Genomic DNA, 24,439 nt, shown 5'->3' with positions numbered 1-24,439 from the left:
CCTGGCACCGCTGGATCGGCAGGATACAATGCTGGAAGTGGATACGCACATGCGCCACCGCGGCTTCCCACTGGACCTGCGACTCGAGCTGGGCCGGGATATCAGGGCTTTGCAGACCGAGGAGGAGGGGGACCTCGTAGGAGAGACTTGAGCGGGGGTGGAGACGCTTATGCGCATGCAAGAGATAGAAGGGGCAGCGATTCCCACTCTCACTCCAGGGACTTTGGAAGGAACGGCGACATGCGAAGGAGGCATGGCTGGTGAAGGAAGGCCCGCTAAAGCAAGGCTCCTTCCTGCTCGCTGCCGTTTCTCAATTGTGTTTTGTTTCTAGATACCCAAACCTCAGGCCAACGTCAGGTCCTTCTACACTTGTAATCTAGCACATTGTCACCACATCACAACATTGAGCACAGCTCTCGCCATCTGGACATTGTCTATATATGTGCTTGTAGTATTGCCAGACGCCGGTCAAAGTGGGAAGCAGCAGGGGAGCAGTGGTCCGATACACTCTTCTTTTCCTCTCTCGCCCTGCCTCGTCTCCCCATTCCCCTGGATTACTCCTTGACGCAAAAGAAAAGATCCTATTCTCTCACTGGCTCGGCTCATGCGTCTCGGAAGCGCAAAATGAAGTTGACGAGGACGGCAATGAGAAGCATAATGGACAGGAGCGTGGGACCTGTAGCAGTGAAGATGAAACAGGAATAGATTCAGCAGCGGTCCTCGAGCTCTTGAATTGCGATGTCGCCTTTGCCCGGCTCTTGCACGCCCTTATCCGATACTCACCCAGGCGATCGTCGTATGGTCCCGAGCCACGATTCCTGATGGCAGATGCACGCCAGTGGTAGGTTGCCAGAGCGTAGACCATGACGGCCATGGCTGCGTGGGAGGAGACGGAGAAAGAAGTACAACAAAGAAGTCAGAACATTATTCGCGGCCTTCCCAGCCAATGTTCATACAATGCTAGCAGAAGCAAAAGCTCAAGGAGAGAGAGGCTCCTCGCTGCTCGCTTCCCTCTCCTCTCTGTAAGCCTTGATCGCTTTCCACACTCACCTACAAAGCTGAACATGGCAGCGCTGATCCTTCCTACATTGTCACCAAAGTTGAGCAGTCCAGCAGCCAGAGCCGAGAGGGTGACTGTGAAGTTGAGCCATGACAGGACTGGGCAAGGAATAATGTAAGGTGGACGGAAGGGCAAAGGAGGAGTCAGCTTGTGAATTCGCTGACTGGTCTGGGAGTTGCTGGAGTCCAGTCGTGGATCCTTGGTACGATTTGATCGATGAGCCAATCGAGCTCGTCTCGGCGAGGCTGCTTGGTATAAGGAGCCTGCTGACGCTCCTGACTTTCTGCACATGCTATCACTTCAACCTATACGCCAACCTCTCTAGACTCCCAAATGGTGCATGACGCCGGTCAATCGCACTGCAAGTCGAGTCCATCGCATGCCCTGATACTCTCTTCCCATTCTCCCTATCCTTCATGCTCGGTAACAGCGCTCTCACCATCCCAACATGACGATGATCCCTCTGATCCACTCACATGTCCTCTCATTAGCAAAGAAGACCTTTGGCTCCACCCTCACAGGGAGTGCAATCCTCTTGCCCGCGGTTCGTTGCAGCAGCGGTTGAGTCGACATTGTATGGTCTTGTGAAATGGAAGGAGCGGAGGCCAAAGGGGTGTAGGGTCGTAGAGGCCTATCCGGTCGAAGAGGAGGAAGGACTCTGGGTGCAAGCGATGTATGCTAGGCTAGATAGGAAGACTAGGTGACGAGGATGAGCGAGTAGCAAGTAGCGAGTAAGGAGCAAGTCGATGAGAGTGAGTGAGGGAGCGAGTGAGCGAGCAAGTAAAGTGAATGACTGAACGAATGAACGAATCTATGGGCGGAGATGAACGCAGACGATCGAGTGAATGGAAGTGAGTGAGTGAGTGAGGCAGCCAGCCTTGCACCTCGGCCCCTGGTCACTCACTCCTTGGTAGCCTCCCACAGACAGGCAGGCAGGCAGGGGCAGGGCGGGGCGGCAGGCAGCAGGCGGCGGCGGATGCAGATTCATTCATTCAGCCCACAGGCGAGGCAAATGCATGGCAAAGTCAGGCGGACAAGGACAAGAATTGCAGCGGGGTCTGAATTCAGCCCTCCCTCGTGCAGCCTAGCGAACGTGCCACCTCCCCCTGCCCCCACCTCCGCTCCCCCACCCGAGCTGCCCGACGCTCGCCTTGCTCCGCTCCGCTACAGTACAGTGCAGCGCTGTGCGGCTTTGGCTCATCTCTCCCCCATTCGGTCCACAGTCAGTCAGTCAGCCAGACAATCCGTCGACATTCGAGGGTGAGCAAATTCATACCTTCGGTGGTGCGAGGGGGGAGACAGTAACAAGAAATGACAATAAAAATATGGTACAGGGATATAGGTGGCTCTTTGGAGGCGTTGGAGGTACTCGAAAAACGATGAGAAGAAGGCAGGAACAGAGAGAGAGCGAGTCGAAGATCAGGTGTCTGCTGGTCTGCTGGCGACAAGGGAGATCAAACCTAAGTGGACGAGTCAAAGGGGAATGGGAACAATGGAGTCAATGGTGAGGTCTGTCTCCCAATCGTCTTGACGACGAGGCCGAGTGAGACATCCCATGACCACATGCTTGTGATCTCTACAGATGCATCACAGTAGCGGCAATTTGCAACACCGGAGCGAGGCTCACATCGGCCATTGCTGAGCTTGCCAATGACCATACTGGCTCTCTGTTGAAGTCTGGTACGATGGAGAAGGGCCATATTGCTGTCGCTGATCAAAAGTCTTAGAGCGCCTTTGTCGATGGTCTCCCGGCTGGGCCCGCACAGCATTGTGGCCAGAGTGTGGTAGATGGGCAGGTACACCGAAAGCGGATTCTCGCGCTCCTTGCTGAGTGAAAGGGAAATCGTTGCCGCTTCTACCATACTCCTGACGGCCGTCAAAGTGAGAGAGTTTGGCAGTCTGCTCGTAGGACATCGGAACAGGAATTGGCAATCGTGAGGCGGGCGTGGGTGGAGGCGATGGTCTGCCATGATGCGAAGAGGAAAGGTAGGAAGACCCATGACGGCCTTGCGAACTTGCTGCTTCGAAACCCGTCTGATGCTGTGGCAGTCGCCCGGGCAACGTCACTTGTGTATTCGACGGAGGTTGGGCGGTATTGAAAGAATAGGCGGGACGCCAAGTATTCCTCGTCGTCTCCTGGAGTGCAGGAACTATTGGGGACGTGTTGCTCTTCTTGGCGGCCAGCATTTGTGTGGTCAAGTGTTCTAGGGCTCTCAAAGTCTCGACCTTGTTGAGGGCTTCTTGTGGCGCAGCCAGCGGCACAACATGTCCAGGTGCGCCACAAGAGAGCGGCGCCGACCGAGGAGAGTAAAGACGCATGCCCGAGCTGGTGTCTGTGATCGGGGTATGAGGAGGTCCGGTGGAGGCAGAGCTTGTACTGCCTGCCCTCTGCACGCCATTGCTGTAGACAGTGGGCCCACCATCGCTGTCGGCACGATCTCCGTATGAACTCGAGCTCGAACTGTCTCCGGCGCTATCGCCACGGCCAGTAGCCGTCGAGCGAGGAGCAGGCATTGCCTCTCTCCTGTGAGTTGCTTGCCAGTTTGTGGCCCTAGGAAGAGAGGAGCTAAGTCTGATTCGTGGAGTGTCGCCAGGTAAGCTTCGTGAAGGTGACCACGATTGTGAAGGGTCCGCGAGGTGATGGAACTCTTGCTGGGCGGCCGCCATTGCTTCTCTTTCCTTGCGTCTTGCCAAGCGACGACGCTTCTCTTGGCTCATCCTCGCCTTGCCTCTCTTCTTTGGAGAGTCAGATTCTGATTCCTTGTCCTGATTCTGGACATCACCTCCTTGGCATGCCGTCGAGGCGTCACTAGCGGAGACACGCAACTCATGGAAAGAAGCCAGGAAGCTGGCTGACCTAGGGGATGGCAGAGATGGTGTGTTGTAGCCCCAGACATCGTATGAATCAGCCGACAATGGCGTTGTGAGAGACATGGGGGCGGAGTCGTCGCTTCCCTCTTCCAGTTGCGGCGAAGAACAGGCATCATTGAAGTCGTCAGACTGGAGGACCTGCAGAGCCATTTCGGTAGCAACGGATGCTGCTTCGGAGTCCGGGTCCCAAGATGGATACATATCAAGTCTAAGAGGCGTCGATGTGGTGAAGATCGAGCCGTTTGGGATGGGGGTTTTCTCACAGAGAAGCGACCATGGGCCTGCTTCTGGCGTCCAGAATTGAGCATCACGTGTAGAACGGGACCACATATCCTGAGTGAAGGCGTCGATATTGAACCCCTTCTCTTGATAGGTCTGTTCAGCGCGAATATTGAGAGAGACTCTTGCTGACCCTTGTTTGGGCTGATCGGCTAGAAGGGCGGTACGATGTCCAGTGGATGGGAGGTCTGCACTTCGGACGTCGGACTTGAATGGTTTCTGTAGAGTGGCCCGACTTGATTTCGGACCAATCACGGCCCAGGGAGGGCGCTGGTGGCCTGAGGTTCGATCGTAAGCCAGGTAGGTACGTGATGAAGCAGCATCGGCACTGGCGCTCGTATGCTCGGAGAATCTGTGAGCGGGTGCGTTCAACATCGAGAGAAAGTGGCCGTCAAAGAGTGCGATGGAGCAGAGACGGGGTCCCAAAGCGAAGGTCGTGTGGTGTATGGACTCGTCGGAGTGCCCTCAGACCGAAGTCAGGGTAGCTGGCCGTGTCGAAAGCGGTGAGCCTATGGCCAATGGTCGAGCGCCGAGAGCGTGAGTGGGAAGGTTGAGTATGCAGATGTGGTAGGCTAGTCGGCGATGTTGCTGCTACCAGATTCGTCCGATCGGCAGGGAAGAGCAGAGGGTCGATGGAGTCCAGTGAGACCTGGCCGGTGGAAAGGAGGGGGAAAAGTAACTTTTGGGAGGCAGGAAAGTGTAAAGTGGTGAAGGAGGGGGGGGAAATAAGAGTCTCTTGGGAAGCAAGCAATGTTATCAGGGGAGGCAGGAGAAGGGAGAGATTGGCAAGCCCCGCGAAGGCGGGGAGATGTCGGTGGAGATGGTGCCCGAGGTTCAAATCCCTTCGACCGGGACGTTACCATGGCCTGCTCGCAATGCGTGCCTGTGGTCGGGCCACTTGGCTACGCGCCGACGCCTGAGCGTAAGGGGCCGAGTAGGAAGATCTGCACACTCGCTCAAGGAGCTGTCCCACTGAGCCAACGAGCCGCCTTCGAAGTAGCTTCGGGCAGCCGAAGACCGCGGCGTAGTCTTAATCGGCCCAATCTTGGGGGGCTGCAGGAGGACAATGGGGAGCAAAATCGCCCTCGGGATCTAACTTTTGTGCGCGAGATTTAGGCTTGACCGACCATGGCCAGCGCATAGAGTCGACATGGCAGGCACAGCAACGGCGCAGAAGCGAGTGAGGGCGATCAGTTATCCGATAGGGCAGACCTGAAGGGAGAGGGAGAAGGACAGCAACAACGGAAGCTAGCGCGGAAGCGGCCGCTGCCTGAGTTCTCCGCCCGCACGCTCATCAATGGTACCCAAGGATTGCTGTGTAGCTGACTTGCGCTGAAAGTTGACGTGACTGCGCTCCACGCTCTCTGGTGCTGGCAAATCGTACTGTAGATCCGTCCATGGTTTGCAGGTCTAGGCGAGGCGCAGATGGACAGCGAAACAGTCGGTCCCCTTGCCGGCTGGGACGGGCCAAGGGCGCGAGCGAGCGAGGCATTAAGGTTCGCACAGGGACCATATTCGCGTGGCTGGCTTGGCTCGCCCTCCGTGTCGCGCGGCATCAACTCCGCCCCGCCTGCTCCAGCCTCCAGCTCCTGCCTGACAGCTCCGTACAGACAGACACACCACAACCAGCCGAGGGGCCTCGCTCTCTTTCCCGTATCGACATCCTCACCGTCCCCCTACACTCATATACCCCGTCTTGCCTTGATCTGGCACCAGTGTACGGTCGGAACGCTCCGAGACGGTCTACAAGGCCACTCGGAACCACAGGCAAAGTCGCCCAGAAGCGGCACGTCTCGTCTCGTCTCGTCTCAGCATCGATACCTGACTTCCTCATCATCATCATCATCATCGCCGTCGCTCGCCCTCGCCCTTCACGTCTTCCTCATCTGTGACATAGCAGCAACAACCGCTCACCCGGCAGCACGCTCGGGCTCAAAAGCCGCGACAGGTAGCCCCTGATCCACATACATCTGCTGCAAGCTCTGATCTAAATCGAAGTCGCGACGTTAGCGTTCTGATTCTTCGGCACCCTGTAGTCGCTGCCAGGCTGACAAGGCTCTCGACTGCAGGGCAGGCATACAACACGTCATATGCCTGCCTCATCATTCGCGGCGCTCGAAGGCGGCTTCAGTGCGATGTCCGTCGGCGGTGTTGCAGGTGGGGGCATCGCCGGTATCGGAGGCATAGGAGGCTCCCCCGCTTCTACTCTGAAACAGCACAAAAGTTCGGCATCGACCCACTCGGTACCGCATACACATGGGGCCCATAGCTCCATTTCACAGTCTGTGACAGGGCGAGGTACTCCTGCTATGAAGGAGAGTACCACATCGTTGTCACTCGCGACTGGGACGGGTAGCAACCAGGGCCAAGGCACACTGGCGCAACAACAGCAGCCATACCAGGAACCTCAAGCGCTGGCGCCTGCCTCTCTTGACACTACCGCGGCTTACATCTCCAGCATCGTTGCAAGGCTCGTCAAGATAGTGAGTATACCATGAAGGGAAGTAGCGCCAAGAGTAGTCACTGACCGCGACTGTTCCCATCCGCCAGCTCCCCTCCAATTCAGGGACAACCTTACTGACCCTCGAGGACAATGTTCTCGTGCGACATTGCGTATCTAGTCTGGTTGCGTTGAGCCAGAAGCAACTGCCCATGGTGCTCAAAGAGCTTATAGGAGCCCTGGAGGCGCTCAACAAAAGCGCTACCGAAGTACACGAAGAGCAGATCACAGTCGGCCGACTTCAATCACGGCTGCTCGTCCTACGCATCTTGAGTGCATGTATGATGTTCCACTGGAGGTGTTGCGACGAGGTTTCGGATGGTCCTTCAATTCCAGAAGGCTGTCCGATGGGAGACGCAGCAGACCCGCCTCTGCCTCTACCTCGCATTGATCCCACTCCTCTAGATGACTTCCTCGCAAAGAGTGTGTTGTCGGTGATGACGGTTACCCTGCGCCAAACAGTGGCTCGAGAGGATCGCCAGATGCTTCTATGGTCAGGTCTAGCTACTGCCCAATCGTCGAGCTCAAGCAAGCAGCCCAAAGCAGACGTTTCGCACGGTGCCAGGAACGGGCTACCTGATCGACCGGAACAGACAAGTACTTCGAGCAAGAACACCTTCTGGTGGGATGAGTCGAAAGACGACGAATTCGATGGCGTTCCCATTCATGCTCTGTCTTTGTACAACGGCTACAGTCTCTTTGTACTCGGTCCAGACTGTTCATCCCCAGCGAGAGGTGCATTTGAGGTACCCTCTCCCCTTGATCCTAGTCTCGGCGGAGCCGAACGACCGCAACGATTCAGACCTCTGGAAATCATTGGTGCCTCCGACCGGCCAGAGAAGGGTCCTACTGAGTCCATCGGCTCACTTACCAGGGCCATCTACCGCTACAGTAGTCAGATCATCAGTTATCTCAGCTCGAGCAACTTCGCAGTAGTTCAGGCAAGGATACGAAATAGGCTGCTTTACCTGTCCAAGACCGCCGAGGAGGTGCCAGACTCAAGCGAACTTCGCCTCATAGAGGGCAGTAATTTGACAACTGCTCGCCTGAGTGCAGTGTTGACCGAGCTGCATTCTTCCTTCCACCACCTCAAAAGAACAGTGCAACTTAACGTCGCGCTAGTCGTACGGAGGATGGTCTGGTCTTTCGTTCACTACCATCCTGCCGAATTCGCAACAATCTATGCGAACAAAAGACAAGTGGATGGCAACCCTGAGCTCTTCTTTGATTATGCCTACAGCCTGGCGGAAACGCATCGGAAGAAACAGATCTTTTGGCCGATGATGACGGCACTGTTCATTCTATGTCCAGACGTCATTAACAGGTCAGCAGTGAATGATGGCAGTGGGCCCGCTGGAAGCGGACGGAAGGGGGCGAGTTCAGCATCAGCCGGGAAGAGAATGGCCTTCTTTGAGACACTGAAGAAGGCGATGAAGTCGGGGAAGCTCAGTGAGGTAGCAACGCTCTGCTGCGTCGACATTTGCAGAGCAGCCTCCTTTACACCGCCAGGGGTGGACAGCGGGCTACGTCTCTTCGCGTCCGAGATCGAGGGCGAACTGCGAGACAAACTTTTCGACCCACAACGCCCAATGATCAACCAGCAGACGAAGCAAGTCGAAATCTCTCTCATTGTCGAAAGCTTCATCGCCTTCTATCGACTTGATCCCCGCAAGACCGTGGCCTCTTTGGTGCCCATTTGTGTCTCGGAGACGAGCTCAATGGCTTTCAAAATTGGCTTTGTCCGCGCTGTCATCCGCATGGTCGAGGAGGAGTCGCCCATCTTTTGGAATCCTCGGATCGAGAGCATATACCCTGTCATCAGCGCTTGGACCCGCCGGACGTTCAAGACCATGCTCAACAAGGTCCTCACAGATGCGGACAGCGGCGGCAGCGTTGGCGGTGCGGGTCGGGCCACGGACAGGCAAAGATTGCTGAAAGGAGTCGCAAGCGTCGCTACTGGAAGAGGGGTAGGCAAAGACAGCAAAGGAGCGACTGATGAAGTTGAGGATCGACTGCAGCTCCTCAGGGCTATCCTGCAGTTGTGGAAGAGTGACCTTCAAGTGGCTTCGGGTGATATCGCGTTCAGCCATTCAACACAAGTCAGCTCGTTGGGTTGCTTCGATGCAAAAGGCAAATTGATCGACCACGACGATCTACTGCCCGCTGCTATGCAGAACGATTCGGTGATGGGCTGGGTCTACTGCGTGGGTCGCGCTACGTACGCTCCAGGTTGCTGGGAGCTTCACGAACCTGCGCTAGGCGTCCTGTCTCGCGTCGTTCCCGGAGCCATACAGAGCGCCTCTGCCAGGATCGACCCCCAACATTTAACCTTCACGCTGCATGCTCAAAGAGCTCTCGTATCTGTGGGTGCTCAGAAACGTCGAAAGTACACCACTATGGTCTACCAGTCTCCAGATGTCCGTAGCCAACAGCACTGGCTTACTATCGTCAGACTGTCTCTCGAGCTGGAGTTGACTTCGGTCAGGGCTTGGGCACGCATGTCGCCAGAAGAAAGGCAAGAGACCCCTAGGCCTTCATATCAAGAGTACTGTTTGGAGAGGATCACTCTTGTGCAGACTTACCTTCTGTCCATCTTGTCAGCTGACAATGAGGTGAGCACCATGGCACTCAGCTGCACTCCGATCATCATACAACTTTCGATAGAGGGCCGCAAACGAGGCGATGCAGCAATTATACTGGGCAGCGACTGGCGAGAGGTTATGATGGCTCTGGGTGATCCCGCCTTGCTCACGGCGGGTCGAGTCGCTAGACAGAGGCGCATTCGAGCTCTTTTGCGCAAGACAACCGGCCCTACGCTCCCGGTCGTGATCACCTGGGACACTATGTACAAACGTTGGCAAGCCTTGACTGTCGTGGTCGCTACGAACAAAGTCCGAAGTGGTTCTGACGCCGTCGAGGAAGCTCTTGCTTTGCAATGGCTGCACTATGCAGGTGGCCTCTGTGCCATGAGTGGCGGCTGCATCAGTGAATTGAGCGAAAGCGACGACACGGTCGAAGTCTCCGTCGACATTCTGGACGGTAACTTCACAGTACCTAAGCTGCCAGCAACTCATGCTGTTGGGACTTTCGTGAAACAAATGGTCGAATTCCTCATTCACGACTCGTACTGGGTACGTGAGAAGGTCAAGGATCTTCTGGCTCTAGATCTTGACGTCCGAGCCAACGGTGCACTGCTGCGACAAGTACATACGGTCTTGGGCGACTTTTTTGATTCCAAGACTGGTCTGCCTACTCCCACCCCCACGTACACTATGTTCGTAGAGCACTCCATTGCTGTGGCGTCAGCGGTCCTCGCTCGTCAGGACGAAGGCTCGATCTGGACCGGCAGCGTCGACATTGGCTCCCTCATGGTGCTCTACGTAGACTACATCAATGCTTTGGGCAACAAGGAGCAGGCAGTACGCATCAAGACATCTGTTTGTCAGCTCTGCGTCACTCTCATGGCCAAGAAAGCTTTCTTTGCCTTTCCCCATGAGCTGAGAATTCGGAACCGCCTGTTTCAGGTCCTGATCACCTGGACCTCGGATGACACTAGCATGGCAAAGCTTGATCGCGTGCAGAGAGACTTGGACATTGCCTGCTTGCAGCTGACTTCTGTGCTTCTCGATGCTCTTCCACTTCTGTTGGCGGACGATGCTCTGATGCTGGATGATCGCGTCGAATGGGCAAAGTCTAGACAATTTGCTCTTTACCTCGATTACTTCACCAAGGTCCTTCATCGCACAAGGCACGTTGAACTCGCCCCGGCTCCCGGAGGCGAGCTAGCCAAAGCTCAAGGTCCACAGTGGATCAGCTACAGCAAGGGCCGTGATCAGGCTACTAAAGAGACTGCGCCCTTGAGAGAGTATGCCATTCTGTCGTTGACACATCTGCTCGCGTCGAACATTGACAGTGGACTACAACATTCCCTCGTCTTGGGCTACTCGGAGGATCCCGAGCTGCGATCTTGCTTCATCCAGATCATGACAAACGTTCTCAATCAGGGAGCTGCTTTTGATGATCTTGAGCGCTCCAAACGAAGCCAAAAGGAGACGCGGTTGGTCGAGCTTATCGGCGACAGTGACCTTTCTTTGGCAATGGCAATCTGCGAAGGAACTCGCTTCCTCGACCCTGGAAGTGGCATGGACAAGATTCTGCTCAGCATCTTCGATTCTCAAGGTGGTATTCTGCGCTTCCTCAAGAAGGCCATCGAAGTCGAGATCGGCAAAACGAACACGGAGGAAATGGTCTTCCGAAGCAATTCCAATCGTACCCACCTCATTTCCCTGTTCGCCAGGACCCATGGCTACGAGTATCTGCGGAGTATTCTCACCCCCCTGATTGCCGACATGGCCGACAAGCCTGACGGATATTCTTTCGAGATTGAGCCAGACAAGCTTCGCCCTGGTGAATCGGCGGCTGTCAACCAAGCTCACTTGGAAGAAGCTGCTCAAAAGTTCATCGACACCATCTGTGATTCGGCTCCTCAAGTGCCTGCCGTTATGCGTGAGCTCTCTCGTCACATCCGTTTGACAATGGACGCAAAGTTTCCAAACTCGAAGTATCAGGGAGTAGGTGGTTTCATCTTCTTGCGCTTGATTGGACCTGCCATCGTAGCGCCGGAGAACATTGACATGAAGCTCAACGGTCCCAACCACAAGAAGGACCTCCGTCGAGGTCTCCTCCTGGTCAGCAAGATCTTGCAGACTCTCGCGTCCAATAACAAGGCGTCGAACCAGAGCTCGACTCAGAAGAATCCTTTCATGACAGCTCTGAACGAATTTCTCCAAAAGAATAGTTGGAAGGTCGGAAGCTTCCTCGATGGAGTTTCGGACGCTCGCACTGATCCGGACCGTCTGCTTGCCGCTGATCAACCTTTGGGGTACGGGATCCAGCCTGGCGGCTACGGACTTGACGAGACCGAGCAGAGGACTTTGCACAAGTACATCTACGAGAACGTTGATAAGATTGGCGCACACCTGATGAGTCAGTCTGACACCCTCAGCTCCAGTCCAACTGGTGTACCACAGACCGATTCCACAGGCGGGGAACAATTCCAAGGCGTTACGAGTGTTCCTCTTCATGGAACAAATCGTACAACTGGGCGGCAGGTCTATGATCAGCTTTGCTCCGCGTTAGCAGATCTGGGCCCCCCTTGCAGCGATCCGATGGTAGACATCGCCTTGATGGCGTCGAATGGCCTCTTGGGCCCTGAGACAGCAAGTAACAAAGGAAGCGGCGCAAGGGGGCGCTTCACTCCTGCGACTCAATCCCAATTGCTTCAAAATTTCTTGCGACGAGCAGGACCTCGGAGCACAAAGGACGGAGAGTATAGAGAGGTGTTCTTTGCCGGTCCTCCGTCGAGGGCGGGTCGAACCGTCTTTTACTACAACCCCAACAAAATCGATCTTGAACACATAGATCTGGAGGGACTGATTGCTTACATGATCAAGACCTTGGAAAGCTTCAGAGGGCCTGAATACGATGTCGTGATCGATGCCACAGGAGTCAGGAACTCCAATCTCTTCTCTGCACCCTGGGTATTGTATTGTGGGTCCTTGGTGACCGCAGAGACAGCCCTCAAGATGCGCCATGTCATGTTCTACAACTTCAACACCGTCGTCGGAATCTGGGCAGACGGGATGCTTCAGGTCCCCCTGGCCGATTGGCCGCCAGCATGGCAAGCTGTGATGACCGCAGGCCCGCAACTCAGTCAGTTCACAGCGCTTTCAGAATTCGACCCTTTCATCGAGCGACGCAACCTCGCACTGCCTTCCGAGACTATCGCCATCACTACCGCCGTCTCTGAGCACCGCTTCAATGCGGTCACAATGGTCTGGTATTATCGTAACATGGTGCCTGTCACCTTCAAGATCGGGGGCGACCATCTTCAGATCACCTCGCTCAAGCCATTCGAGCGGGGCAGCCTGACAGGATACGTGAATGATGTCTTCCACCTAGCGGACATTGACGATGTCCGGTCTGTCTCCACTCGCGGTGATGATAGTACCTTCTTCATCACATGTCGAGGTGGCGAAGTCTCTTTCATTTTCAATAGTCGCGATCGAATGTTCATCGTGCAGGCCTTGCGAGAGGCGCGAGCCAGAACGTCGCGCATCAGATCCACAAAGAGTATGGAGCGGACATTGTTGCCATCGGACGTTCCTGGTCGGCTGCTCAACATCGCCATGCTCAACATGACCAGTGAGCAGTCAACTCTGCGCCTGAGTGCTTACAACCTTCTCTGCGCCTTGTCTACTTCCTTCAATTTCGGTGCAAGCTCAGCACGCAAGAGGCTGGTCAGTACGTCCTGTCTGGCCCTGCCCGCAAACACTATTGCCTTTGTCGCAGACTTGAGCAAAGAGTTCGCTGCAGCGGCCCCTGGCGTCACGCTAGAATTCTTTACTTCCTTCTTTGAGGGGTACGGAAGTGCATCGCTGGTGCAACAGACAAAGAGCTTGTGCTATATGTCACCCTGGCTAGCTAACCTTGTCATGTTCCTTCACACGAGCAGGGAGCAGCAACCCGAGTGCGCCAAACGCATCAAGGAGATCTTCGCCAACTTGCTTTCCATGACGGTCAGGGAGCCGGCGATATTTGCTTGTATGCAAAGGACTGTCTGGACTCATCTCGGAAAACTCGATGACCTGATACCAATTCTCCTTGATGTCTTCACGGAAGCGGCAATCGACTCCGGTATTTACACAGAGAGATTTGATTGCGTCATAGACACAATGGTGTCATTTTCCTCCATCAACTTGCGAGGGAAACTGCTCGCCCGACTACGTCGCACCATCGTCAAGACCGCTCATACTCCCGACGTGACGACGCTGCACGAGAACCCACTCTGGAAGGAGATCGTCACGTTGGCACGGATGAACATGGCTATCGCGTTCACCTCGGGCCGCGCGGAAGCTTTGCTGTACTTACCGGATACTCTGCACGTCGTTCTCCTTCTTGCAGGAGTAGGAGCCGACGCCACGAGGTACACAGTCCGTGGCACCGCCGTGAACTTCCTCCACTCTCTTTGCACTGAAGATCCTCAGGATGGTGGCAGTCACGATGCTGGGAAGCGCAGCAAAGACGGTGCCAATGCCGGCGGCAGCGCTGAAGTTATACCCAACAAGGCTGCTCTTGAGCGACTACTTGCCCGCTTGTCCAGTCCCGAATGTAACGAGCTCTTTGGTTTGCCTCCAGATGACGAAGGCATCTCTTCCCAACTTGCTTCGGCCAGGACCATGCGGCCGCCTCCGGACAACGAACAGATCGTCAAGCTTGCCAAATTGATCTACGAGATTGAAGAGCTGGCGGCCCCTTCCATCGACACGGTGAACAGCTGGCGCGCGCGTGTGGCCAGCCTCACCACGAGCAAAGCATTCCAGTACAACCCTATCATCCAGTCCCGAGCTTTCCTCTTGCTCGGATGCATGGCACGCGGAGAGATCGACGACGATCTTCTGTACCAGATTCTCGTTTCCCTGCGAGGAGCCGTGCACGAGTGGGCGAACAAGGGGAATTCGGCAACAGTCATCAGTATCGTCATCTGCCTTAGCAAGGTCGTCAAGATCTTGCCTGAGCATTCGCGGTACATTGCCCAATTGTTCTGGCTCGGTACGGCCGTCGTTCAATTTGGCAGCGTGAATCTATTCTCCGCGGGTATCGAGCTCATCTTTGCCGCAATCCAGACGATTCAGGAGCGACACCTTCCCGAAGCCATGGGCACCGATCTTATCAACTTCTTGATGGATTCGCGTAGTGGCTCGGAATATGCAGCTTGCCAGATTGAAGATGAGACAGGGCTGAATTTCGACGTCAGCTTCTCCTTCTCGTTGGCGGCGCTGATCGTCAAGGGTCTGCGTCATCCTTCCACCAAGGAAAAGACAAATGCCCTGTTGCGCTGCGTCCTCGAGGCCTCTTCAATCGGTCCCGACGGCCCCAGTCTGTCCAGCAGGGTGCATGCGGAGCAACTGGGCGTCTACCTCGCCTTGCTGCCATCTGTCAACCGCGCGGAAGCTTTCGGAGATGTCTTGGCGCTTGCTGGTCTGCCACGGGACCTCTGCGATGAAGCCGTCCAATCCCGCAAGCGTGGGCATGTCAAAGATGGCAGCCTGATGAAGTACTTTGACGTCTTCGACAACCGCACTGCTCTTCTCAGCTTCGCCCTTGTAGCCGCTCTGCTGCGCACAGCCGACGACGATATGGAGCGCTTGACCCTCTTCACCTTCCTGGCGGAATCGGGTCCGTGCTACCCAGCCATCCTCTCGATTGTGTATGATCAAATCACCCCGAGCCTACACGTGGCGCTGGCCAATGCTCAAAGCCCCCTGGTGCTCGAGGCGGTTCAAACGATTGCTCAGACTACCATCTTTGAGCCCGTCTTTGCGGCACAAGTGGCAGAGACTGTGAATCGGGGCGGACCAGGAGCCTTCATCGAGGAAGCCGGCTTCCCTATGCTTCTGGACTGTGCCTCTTTTGATCCCAATGCCTTGACCAAGGAGAGGCGGCTGATCATGGCTACCTTGGCGACTGGCTTGCTGGGAAGCTTCATCGAAGGGAGCAGCAGCTACCAGTGATAAATTAGAGTATCCTGCGCACACGTCACCTTGAATGGTGTAAATCAGTATGTTTTCGTGGCTTCGTAGCGATTCCCCCACTAGGATCGGCGTTCCGCTTGCCTCACACGCCCTCCAGCCCTTGTCACTATTCCAAATGGCTCCTTTTACCTCCTCTTCCTCCTGCTCTCGTCTAACAAGCCGTGTCTTCATTACCTCTTTTACCTTGGCATCAATTTTTCCTTCTTTTGTTTGTAATAATCGTCATTTTCTTCATTTCTGCGACGTCAATGAATCCCCTTTACGCTCTCAGTCTGAGGAAGCTCTTGGCGGAGTGACGTTTACCTTTGGGGAGGGTGCGGGAGATGCAGCATGTCACTGACTTGCTTTCTGAATATGCCTTTGGTATGAGATCTGGCGTCTGTCCTGCCTGCACTGCCATGCGACGTTGATGCTGACACAGGTCTGCTCCCACACACACACGACTTGTACACGCGATGAGGTCGTTGGTGCCCCTTGGCCGCCCACGCACTTTGGCCCCTCGCGTTGGTCGCCGGGTCTGAGATGACGTTGGCGTAGGATGTGCCTTTGCAGCTCCGCAAGACCTCGAGGGCCCTGCAGGCGCAGACCAACACCCCCTTTACCGAAGGCGGGCGGCAGTGGCGAGGTGCCTGGGATGCGCGGCTGAGCTGTCCGCCTGTGTTTCTGCAGGCGTGTCTGAGTCGCTGCCTGTCGCCTCTTCTCTGCGTCTGTGCCGTGCCATTGGATTATTGCCTGGGCTGCCCTTCCTTCTGTGTGCAGCCTCGTCCTTTGCCCCCCCGCCCGCCCGCCGCCTGGCCCGACTCTTTCTCTGTTTCCCTGTACCCAACTGGCCCTCTTCTCACCTTCCTCGTCATCCTCCTCTTCATCGTTCCTCTTTGGTCTCCTCGTATCCTCATCCTCGCTTCTTGCTCCCCTTCGCTCCCGTTGCAGTTCGCGGCTAGCGCATTCCAAGTCAGGCCAGGGCCGCAAGTGCGCCGGCCATGGCCTCTTCCTCGCTCGGTCCCCCTCTGCACGCCGAGCCCAACACCACCACTTCCAATCCGCTTCCGCAAAGTCGCGACGCAGACCAACACTACGCCCCTACCAAGCAACCTCTCGCCTCGCCATCCCCCTCACGACAAGCTGCACCAACAAGCCACTCCTCCTCCAGCCATCGCGCTACACCATCATCATCGTCATCCACTACCATGGCTACTGCCTCGCAGCCTCTTCAACGGTCATCTTCGCCTTCCTCTTCTCACCTCAGCTCCGCACGCCCACTCTCACCTCCCACTTCCATTGCCCAGACACCATCCATGCCTCCTCCTTCCTCGTCTCGTCCATCCTCTCCCTCTGCTTCTTCCTCTAAACTCCCATCTGAACAGGCAGGCCCTCACAGCGATCGCAAGATGAGCGTGGATAGGGCAGAGTCTCTGCCACAACCCTCCAGTCCTCCCGACGATGACCAGACCATGAGGAGTCCGACCATTGTCCTCACTGATAGAAGGGCAAAGCGGGCTAGCAGCGGGGCTTACGCTCCTCTCGAAGGTGCCGAGTATGGCAGGGACATGAACGTCCTCACGTCTAGTAGTAGCAGCAGCAAGCAGATGAGATTGTCTAGAGCTCAAGCAAGCGACGCTCCGCTCTCGGGAGCCGACTTTGAGGACCATGCAAGTCAGAGGCGGTCCACGGAGAGGGCCGCGGTGTTACAGGACGTACAGAGCTCTCGTAATGAGCGATCTATAAGGAGAAGACCAAGCATGTCTAGCCATTCCAGTCGGGAGGGTCAACGCTCTCGCACGCCTTCGCCAATCCTTGGAGATGCCTACCCCTACGCGGGAGCATCGACGCGGCCTGGCCATACAGGCGCTCCAATGATTGGGCCCTCCGCCGCAGATTTGCAAGCCTTGCTCTACGACAAGAGCGAGAGATCGAATCGTTCCAGCAGCCATCGACCTCCTGGACTGCCCGACTCGAGCGAGATTGCAGCCATCATCGCAAAAGTCGAAGGTATGGGGGTGAAGGATGAGGTGCATGCTTCTGACGCTGGTGGATCGTCTTCATCCCCGTCCAAGGAGATGGAACTGGTGCAAATTGTCAAGAAGCTAGGTCAGCACGCGCTTGAACAGGAGACCTATATCCAAAGCATGGAAGAGTCTCTCCACAACACTAGGGTGACAGCTGTATCGGTAGTCTCCTCCCTCACTGCCCAGCATGCATATGAGCTCAGCCAGGAGAAACAGCTCAGAGATCGTCTCGAAGTCGAGTTGGACGGAGTACAGACATCGGCAAAGAAGCTGAGCTCATTGTTGGCAAGGGCACAAATCAGAAACGAAGGCAGTAACCGCGAGAGGGCCGCTAGTGTGGAGGAAGAGATGAAGTGGGTGGCTTCGTTGCCAGGTGGGAGCGGAAAGAGGCCCAGCTCGGCAGCTACAGCCGCTGCAAATGCTGCTATGTCTCCCAGGCAACCGGCAGTCAGTGGGTATTCCGATCCTTTTGCTAGTGAGGAAGCCAGGAAGACTGGCGAATTGGCTGGACTGGGCATTTCCGAGACGCCCTTGTTGCCTCAGAGTGAATACGTGAGTTTTACCGAGATGGCAGGTAGGCCCGCCTCCTGACAGATGGAGATACTAATGCTACTCTCCGACACCTCTTCTTGCTTTTCCCCTCAGACGGATGTCTTTGACTCGCCGATGTCAGCAATGATATCGGAACGCAACAAGCTGGTCGCAGACAAGAGACACTTGAAGAACCGGGTACGAGATGCAGAAGCTCAGCTCCATCGATTGGAGAATGAGCTGAAAGCATTACGACCGCTCCTACTTCAAGGTAGTGCGAAGGCGTGGGCCACATCCTCTACGGTCGCTTCCGTTCCTGCTACACCATCCTCCAGCCAACGTACACCCGGTAGAGTTCGCAAGGATCCTGGCTCGGCTCGGCGACGTCGACACAACGTCATGGGCGATGCTGAAGCCGAACACCTCCTGCTAGCCGCTAGACGATTGAATCACGCCCGTGCGCAGGCCGAGGCCAGCATGCCACCATTTTCGGAGACTTCCCCTCTCAAGCCGACTACCGCACGCTTTGCAACTGTGGGGGAGCATCCGAGCACGCCACCGGGTCGACTGAATGTACCGCCACGTACCCCCGGAACAGCCAACACGATCACCGCCAGGACCCCACGCTCTACGGGCAAGAGCAGAGTCTCGCTCATGGACTCAGTCTTTGCCAATGGTGGACCTGCGCTTCCCGGATCGCCCCAGTCAAGAAGCAAACCGTCGTTCCGCAGTCATGAGCGCCTCAATTCTGCAACGTCTGGCATCGATGAGCTACTGCAGGCTGCTCAGACAGTGTCGACTCCTCGTGACCAGAGGATAAATAGCCTGGTCGGCGACGGGTCGTCGGACCAGCTACGCGCCCTGGCGGACAGTGCTGAAGCGAGCGACACGTACTTCCCCAAGATGCCTCCGGTGGGATCGAAGTCGATGACCACCGCTCCTAGCGGTGCGGCTCCTGCTCTTGCATCAGCCATTGCACTCGAGCGACCTCAGATGCATGATAGTCCAAAGAGGAGACGAATGTCTGCCACAGCCGTTGATCAGGACCGTCTGGCTTTCCTGAGCTCCTCACCTCAGGCCCGTTACTTGAACAGCTTGCGCACTACCGACGGTGGTGTCGTGAACGGCAGTAGCAGCAGGAGGCTGCGCACGAGGACAGAAGGTTCCAACCATCCTTCTTCAGATTCGCATAGGACAGGTCGGGGCGGCAGCGGGGATCATGAAGGAGAAGGTGGAGGAATCTCCGCTTTGGATCTCTTGGCAGACCAAGCTACTGCTTCCCAGAATCCTTCCTCGAGCTCAGAACCCTCGACTTCCGATGGCGAGAAGAGAGCCGATAGCTACTCTGGCCACGGGGAGAATGGCCGAAAGAAAAGTCTGGCTGACGAAGACACTCGGGAAAGCTATCATATCAGCAGCGGCCCCAAGCAAGTCGCCTCGACCCTCATGGCAGCCCGTGCTCGGGTCGCTGGAGGCGGTGCACCCATCGCATACGCTCACAGTCCTCACTCCGAGTACTCAGAGAGGGGCGCGAATGGAGCTCTGCCGAGATATTCCAGTGGCTATCCACCACAGTCCCCTCACGGCACAAGCGGCAGTCATCATTCGCAACTGTCGTCCCCCAACACTGCCTCTCACTCTGGAGGCCCCATGCTTCCTCCACCGCCTTCGTCCCTTGGCGGCTCGGATGCCTTTCATCTACGGAGCAATTCCTCTGGCCACCACCCAACGGCATATGGGGGCCATGCCAATCTGCCTCACTTGAACACGAGTGTCGGTCATCATGGGCATCCGCATCAGCCGTCGTACTCCCATCAGTACAATCAGCAGATGCACGGCCACATGCCAATGTCACCGCACTCTCACTCGATGCCTCCTCATCTCAATCTCCAACACAGTCATCATCATCCCACTACTACTGCCAATGGTAGTCCCTTGCCTCCGCCGCTCCCAATGCCGAATGGTTACATGTCTTCAGCCTCGCCCTCGCCAATCTCGGCGACGACGCCTCATCATCCATACGGCTACCACCCACAGCAGCAACAGCAGCAGCAGCCCCTGCACTCTCCTCATTCAACCAGCGGCCATCGTCCGTCCCTCTCCCTCGACTCGAGCAAGACGCCCAAGCCGAAGGGAGGCAACACGTCTCCGGACAAGCGACTGCCGTATGTGCGCTGGACCTCTGAAGAGGACGCTAAGTTGCGCCAGGCCATTATGCAGCATGGGCAGCGATGGGAAGCTGTAGCCAAGGCCGTGGGGACTAGGAGCTACCATCAGTGTCGCCAGCGAGCTTTGCTGATGAGACGTAAAGGCCTAGATCCTGTCGTTGCTGGAGCAGGTGGTAGTGGTGGAGGAGGTGGCTCAGGTGGGGGTGATAGAGGCGGTAGTGGAAGTAGTGCGGGTGGTGGTAGAAGTCGGAATGGAGGAGATGGCGGAAGTGCTACACCTGATGCTGATGGTGATGAAGCGGACGAATTGGCTGAAGGTGAGGGGGAGGGTGAAGAAGGGGAGGGAGAGGAGGGAGAAGAGTACGGTGGTGCAGAGGGAAATGGCGCGCATGACTCTGATCAGCAACAGCAGCAGCAGTACGCTGGTGAACGTCATTCGCAGCACGTCGACCCTCGCCTTTCTTGAAGGCCACCAAGGGATTCAGCTGCATTGGGGGTTTTAGTGAGATTGGCGAAGCCCAATTTGCAAGTTGCAGAGATGCCTCTCTCTCATGGTACAAGTGCCATCATTTGTTCACAACATGTATTGTATCGTTCTTTCTCGCCCAGCTCAAGCTCGCTATGGAAATGGGATTCGTCCTTTACTTGCACGCACTTGCAGTATCGTTTTGCGATTTGGAGAGCTCTCCTGTGGATGGTATGGTGACACTGCCTAGCTAGCTAAGCAAGATCAGAATGGTACTCTTGACTAGCATGGCGCGACCTACCCCCTTACGTCTTCTCTCCACAACGTCGCCTACGGTCGCCGACCCTTCCTTCCGCTGCCAAAGCGTGGGCGGAGCGGAACGAGAAGGATTGCAGGAAAGGGAGAACAAGTGCACCTGTATTTCTCTTTTGAATTGTGACTCGTTACTTTCCTTTGCTTTCCTTCAGTACAGCTCCTTCTTTCATTTGCCTCTTCCTTTCGAATACTTTACCAGTTTGTTCTACAGGTAGAGCGATTTTGGAATTTGGCGGCAAGGAGTCAAGGCTTTGAGGAGCAGGAGGCAAGACGAGGCACGCTCTTAGTAGCTTTACTCTTCCGCCACTTCCTCGTCTCCCCTCTCTCTCTCTCTCTCTCTCTCTCTCTCTCTCTCTCTCTCTCTCTCTCTCTCTCTCTCTCTCTCTCTCTCTCTCTCTCTCTCTCTCTTGCGTAGGACTGGACGCTTCTCCTCTACCTCTTTCTCGTCACTTTTTGCGACTCGGCTTTGGCTGATTTCAGCAGAGCGAATAGCTCCTTCATGCCTGCCAGCAGTAGAGGTGACTCGTCGGAACAGGTGCAGGCAGTAATGGCCAATAATGCCGAGGCAGGTCCTTCTCGCCTACGCCTCTCGAGTCTAGTGGGCGCAAGTAGCTCCCACTCTTCCTCCTCTTCAGCACCAACAGCAGCAGCAGCATCACCAACAACAGCAGCAGTCGTAGATGCAGATGCGGAACCTTTGCGAAACCCAAGCCCCGCCTCCTTTTTCCCCACGCCGGCGCTCGATCATGCCTTTGCGGGGATTACTGCCGGAGCTATCGCGACGGTTTGTATGAATCCGCTGGACTTGATCAAGACGCAATTTCAAGTGGATACTGGAACTTCCTTCAACGTAAAGGGAAAGGGGAAAGATGTAGGTTCTGGTTCTGCTTTAGAAGGGGCAGGGGTAGGGGCTCGGAGAGAGGGGATGTTGGCGGCGATTCGAAGGGGAAAGGTGGTGACGGACATTTATGGTGCCTTGAGGGAGATCGTCAAGCGTGATGGTTTCGCGGGCCTCTATAGAGGCTTGAGCCCGAACGTCGTAGGCAATTCGGCCAGTTGGGGACTGTACTTCCTCTGGTGAGTCGGCCTGGGGCTACTAACGTCCAAACTTACTTGCTAGATCTCTCCTCTGACAAGTTCCTGTCCGACCCACTCTCAGGTACACCATGATCAAGGAGCACATGTCCCTCTCCTCCTCTGCCGACGGTACAGATCGCAATCGCAAGCTCAGCGCAACACAGCATCTTCTCGCCGCCTCTGAGTCGGGCGCAGTAACGGCGCTGATGACGAATCCGATCTGGGTAGTCAAGACACGCATGTTCACTGCGCCTGTCCCTTCCAAAGTGCCCACGCCGGGGGAACCGCCAAATCCGTATCGCTCGCTGCGGAGCTCATTGGCGCATATTTATACCACGGAGGGAGTGAGAGGTCTGTGGAAGGGGGCGGGCTTGGCACTCTTTGGTGTCAGTAATGGGGCGATTCAATTCATGGCGTATGAGCAGCTGAAGCGCTACAGGAGTGATGCCATCCTCCTCAAGCGGGGAGGAGATGTGCAGCCCGAGGAGCTGGGCTCAGAGGGTCAAGTGAAGCTGGTGAGTAGCCTCAGAGCAAGATGCAGGGAAAGGAAAGGCATCGATGATCGGCATTCTGAATGGGCCTATCTGCCTGTCTCCCTCCCCCTTTTTCCCCCTCTGTCCAGAGCAACACCGAATACGTCATCATCTCCGGTGCCGCCAAGCTCCTCGCCATCCTCGCCACCTACCCTTACCAAGTAGTCCGCTCCCGCGTTCAAAACCACTCCACCTTACAACGATATCCAACTGTGCGATCCTGTATTGCTCAGACTTGGAATGGAGAAGGAACTAGAGGATTCTACAAGGGCTTGGGAACCAACCTGGTCAGAATCCTTCCAGCGACGTGCGTCACATTCGTCGTTTATGAGAATGTCAGTTGGGCATTGGGGACCGCGGCTAGTCGTAAGAGGAAGCTGTTACAATTGGAGAGCCAGGATGGGAAAGAGACGCAGGTGGGGAGCTAGAGGAGGGGGGCAATGGAGGCTACATTAGACGGGGTTTTGAATATCATACCGCACTCGAGTGCTCAAAGATCAGAGACCAGCCGATAGACGAGGGTCAGAAACGAAGACGACCTCTCATATTGTAACATCAGTAATTGCAATTGAGTTTCCGGAACTGTTCGTGATGATGATGATGACGACGATGATGACGATGACTGCGAGAGCGCATCTACTGATCACCCATTCCTTCCCACCTAGCCAAGCCTAGTCACTGCTCTAGAACTCCAGAGCCTTCTGCGTCATCTTCAGCGCTCCCTCCCTCGTCTGATGACCACCAATGAATCCACTAGCGTGAACAAAGATGCCTCCAGGAATCCCCGTCAGCTCATCCAGCTGAGCATCCCGAACCCCACGCCAAGCTTCCGGCAATGCCTTTCTGCTAACAAAGGAGTCGGCCGTCTCGGGTACGGCTTGAATGCGCCATTTGCCCGCCTCGTCTGGGTAGACGACGTAGAGGATCCTCTCTGCGGGTGTGTGACCCTTGCCAGAAGCATCGGCAGCCTGCTCTGCTTCAAGAGTGAAAAGGTGGTCCTTCCAACTGGCAAATTCGTCAAACACCAAGACCCGACCTTGTGCATCCCCACTCAGCTCGGCACGGCGGGACATTGCCCTTTCGACGATTTCGCGAGCGGGCAGCCAGGCGGAAAAGGTGTAGTCTACCCGATCGAAAAATTCTCCTCCGGCCATGGATGAGGCACGCTCGAAGCGGACATCCATCTCCTGGGAGGTAGCAGTCTGGTTCCAAGAAGGGTTGAGGTAACCCACACGCGAGGAGAGGTCCGTCTTGTTCTTGTAGGCCGAAGTGGCCGAAGAGGGGTATTGGGGGATGCCATTGTCGATGCCATCGATGGCTTCGATGAAGTCGTCGTAGAGCTTATTCCACAGAAGCGTCACTCGGGCGTCTTCCAAGGGAAGGGACAGGTGCTGTGAGAGGATGGCTTGACCATAGTGCCTGCAAAGTGGCCATTTGCAGTCGAATCGTCAGCATGGGGCGTAACCAAGTAAGAGGAACAAGGGGCTTACTTACTTCCACACCAGTCCAGCGCTAGACAGCTTCGTCTTGTGCTTCTGATCAAAGACCTCCTCAAACCCCCTCTGGTGATGATCGAATCTGTTCCTGCTCTGATCATACTCTGCGCCAACGTCTACTACAATGGCTCCTTGTGAGATGAGCTCTGGGTCTCTGGTCCTTGTGAGAGAGAGAGGCTTGAATTGAGGCAGAGTTCGTAGGAGGTTGACTGCAAGAGCCTCGTCTGCGTGGAACGTGCCAGAGTGGGTGACGATGCCTGCGCTTGAAGAAGAGGCAGCGGCGCCCTCGTTGTCCAGCTTGGGACGCTTGGCGTCGAGGGTGGAGGCGGACATTCTACGTGAGGTCAAGGTGAGGCGGGGTAGAAGTGACGAGGAAGGGGGGAGTGGTCGAAGTGCTGGTAAGAGATGTCGACGCAGCTTGGAGTATCTTCTGTGGTGATGATCCAGGAGAAGTAGTACTTTGAATGTTGTATTCTTACAATTGGAAGAAGTGTTGGCCGTGGCTGGGTGGAGCTGCAGTGTCCTTGCCTTTTGCTTGGCTCT

General features: G+C 55.8%; 7 protein-coding genes across 7 annotated transcripts; 4 read left to right on the top strand and 3 right to left on the bottom strand.

Moving 5' to 3' along the window:
• Window positions 1-486: 486 nt before the first annotated feature.
• On the bottom strand, window positions 487-1,821 carry BCV69DRAFT_284387 (putative VTC1-protein controls Sec18p/NSF-dependent priming of snares and). Its single transcript, XM_025493022.1, has 4 exons — window positions 1,537-1,821; window positions 1,051-1,158; window positions 784-876; window positions 487-676 (listed from the first exon to the last, which is right to left on the bottom strand). Exons 1-4 carry the CDS (start codon window positions 1,631-1,633, stop codon window positions 603-605), a joined length of 372 nt encoding a protein of 123 aa, XP_025346398.1. The 5' UTR covers window positions 1,634-1,821; the 3' UTR covers window positions 487-602.
• Window positions 1,822-2,626: 805 nt separating this feature from the next.
• On the bottom strand, window positions 2,627-4,773 carry BCV69DRAFT_48228 (hypothetical protein). Its single transcript, XM_025495326.1, has one exon. It carries the CDS (start codon window positions 4,583-4,585, stop codon window positions 2,684-2,686), a length of 1,902 nt encoding a protein of 633 aa, XP_025346397.1. The 5' UTR covers window positions 4,586-4,773; the 3' UTR covers window positions 2,627-2,683.
• Window positions 4,774-5,354: 581 nt separating this feature from the next.
• On the top strand, window positions 5,355-6,232 carry BCV69DRAFT_48252 (hypothetical protein). Its single transcript, XM_025495327.1, has one exon. The coding sequence runs from the start codon at window positions 5,636-5,638 to the stop codon at window positions 6,167-6,169; it is 534 nt and encodes a 177-aa protein (XP_025346396.1). The 5' UTR covers window positions 5,355-5,635; the 3' UTR covers window positions 6,170-6,232.
• Window positions 5,828-15,575, top strand: BCV69DRAFT_313979 (hypothetical protein). The gene is made up of 2 exons (XM_025495079.1): window positions 5,828-6,693; window positions 6,761-15,575. Exons 1-2 carry the CDS (start codon window positions 6,301-6,303, stop codon window positions 15,281-15,283), a joined length of 8,916 nt encoding a protein of 2,971 aa, XP_025346395.1. The 5' UTR covers window positions 5,828-6,300; the 3' UTR covers window positions 15,284-15,575.
• A 557-nt stretch (window positions 15,576-16,132) lies between these two features.
• Window positions 16,133-20,662, top strand: BCV69DRAFT_284384 (hypothetical protein). The gene is made up of 2 exons (XM_025493021.1): window positions 16,133-17,862; window positions 17,956-20,662. The coding sequence occupies exons 1-2, from the start codon at window positions 16,285-16,287 to the stop codon at window positions 20,473-20,475; spliced, it is 4,098 nt and encodes a 1,365-aa protein (XP_025346394.1). The 5' UTR covers window positions 16,133-16,284; the 3' UTR covers window positions 20,476-20,662.
• Window positions 20,663-20,891: 229 nt separating this feature from the next.
• Window positions 20,892-22,596, top strand: BCV69DRAFT_284383 (mitochondrial carrier; the record flags this gene model as incomplete). The annotated part of the gene is made up of 2 exons (XM_025493020.1): window positions 20,892-21,867; window positions 21,950-22,596. Coding segments are annotated over 2 exons (1,200 nt in total), but the record flags the coding sequence as incomplete, so codon positions are not given.
• Window positions 22,597-23,058: 462 nt separating this feature from the next.
• On the bottom strand, window positions 23,059-24,332 carry BCV69DRAFT_284381 (Ni-binding urease accessory protein). Its single transcript, XM_025493019.1, has 2 exons — window positions 23,895-24,332; window positions 23,059-23,819 (listed from the first exon to the last, which is right to left on the bottom strand). Exons 1-2 carry the CDS (start codon window positions 24,227-24,229, stop codon window positions 23,084-23,086), a joined length of 1,071 nt encoding a protein of 356 aa, XP_025346392.1. The 5' UTR covers window positions 24,230-24,332; the 3' UTR covers window positions 23,059-23,083.
• Between the last annotated feature and the right edge of the window lie 107 nt (window positions 24,333-24,439).

Source organism: Pseudomicrostroma glucosiphilum (genome assembly GCF_003144135.1).
Source record: "Pseudomicrostroma glucosiphilum strain MCA 4718 unplaced genomic scaffold BCV69scaffold_12, whole genome shotgun sequence".
Classification (NCBI taxonomy): domain Eukaryota; kingdom Fungi; phylum Basidiomycota; class Exobasidiomycetes; order Microstromatales; family Microstromataceae; genus Microstroma; species Microstroma glucosiphilum.
The sequence above is the reverse complement of the archived record's forward strand: the minus strand, read 5'-3'. Positions and strand labels throughout refer to the sequence as shown.

Coding starts and splice junctions, on each gene's coding strand:
- BCV69DRAFT_284384 (XM_025493021.1), top strand. CDS start 16,285: ATGGCCTCTTCCTCGCTCGGTCCCCCTCTGCACGCCGAGCCCAACACC. Junction 17,863..17,955: donor TGTTGCCTCAGAGTGAATAC/GTGAGTTTTACC, acceptor TTTTCCCCTCAG/ACGGATGTCTTTGACTCGCC.
- BCV69DRAFT_48252 (XM_025495327.1), top strand. CDS start 5,636: ATGGACAGCGAAACAGTCGGTCCCCTTGCCGGCTGGGACGGGCCAAGG.
- BCV69DRAFT_284387 (XM_025493022.1), bottom strand. CDS start 1,633: ATGTCGACTCAACCGCTGCTGCAACGAACCGCGGGCAAGAGGATTGCA. Junction 1,159..1,536: donor CTTTGCTAATGAGAGGACAT/GTGAGTGGATCA, acceptor TTCCTTGCCCAG/TCCTGTCATGGCTCAACTTC. Junction 677..783: donor ACCATACGACGATCGCCTGG/GTGAGTATCGGA, acceptor TCACTGCTACAG/GTCCCACGCTCCTGTCCATT.
- BCV69DRAFT_313979 (XM_025495079.1), top strand. CDS start 6,301: ATGCCTGCCTCATCATTCGCGGCGCTCGAAGGCGGCTTCAGTGCGATG. Junction 6,694..6,760: donor TTGCAAGGCTCGTCAAGATA/GTGAGTATACCA, acceptor CCCATCCGCCAG/CTCCCCTCCAATTCAGGGAC.
- BCV69DRAFT_48228 (XM_025495326.1), bottom strand. CDS start 4,585: ATGTTGAACGCACCCGCTCACAGATTCTCCGAGCATACGAGCGCCAGT.
- BCV69DRAFT_284381 (XM_025493019.1), bottom strand. CDS start 24,229: ATGTCCGCCTCCACCCTCGACGCCAAGCGTCCCAAGCTGGACAACGAG. Junction 23,820..23,894: donor AGCGCTGGACTGGTGTGGAA/GTAAGTAAGCCC, acceptor GCCACTTTGCAG/GCACTATGGTCAAGCCATCC.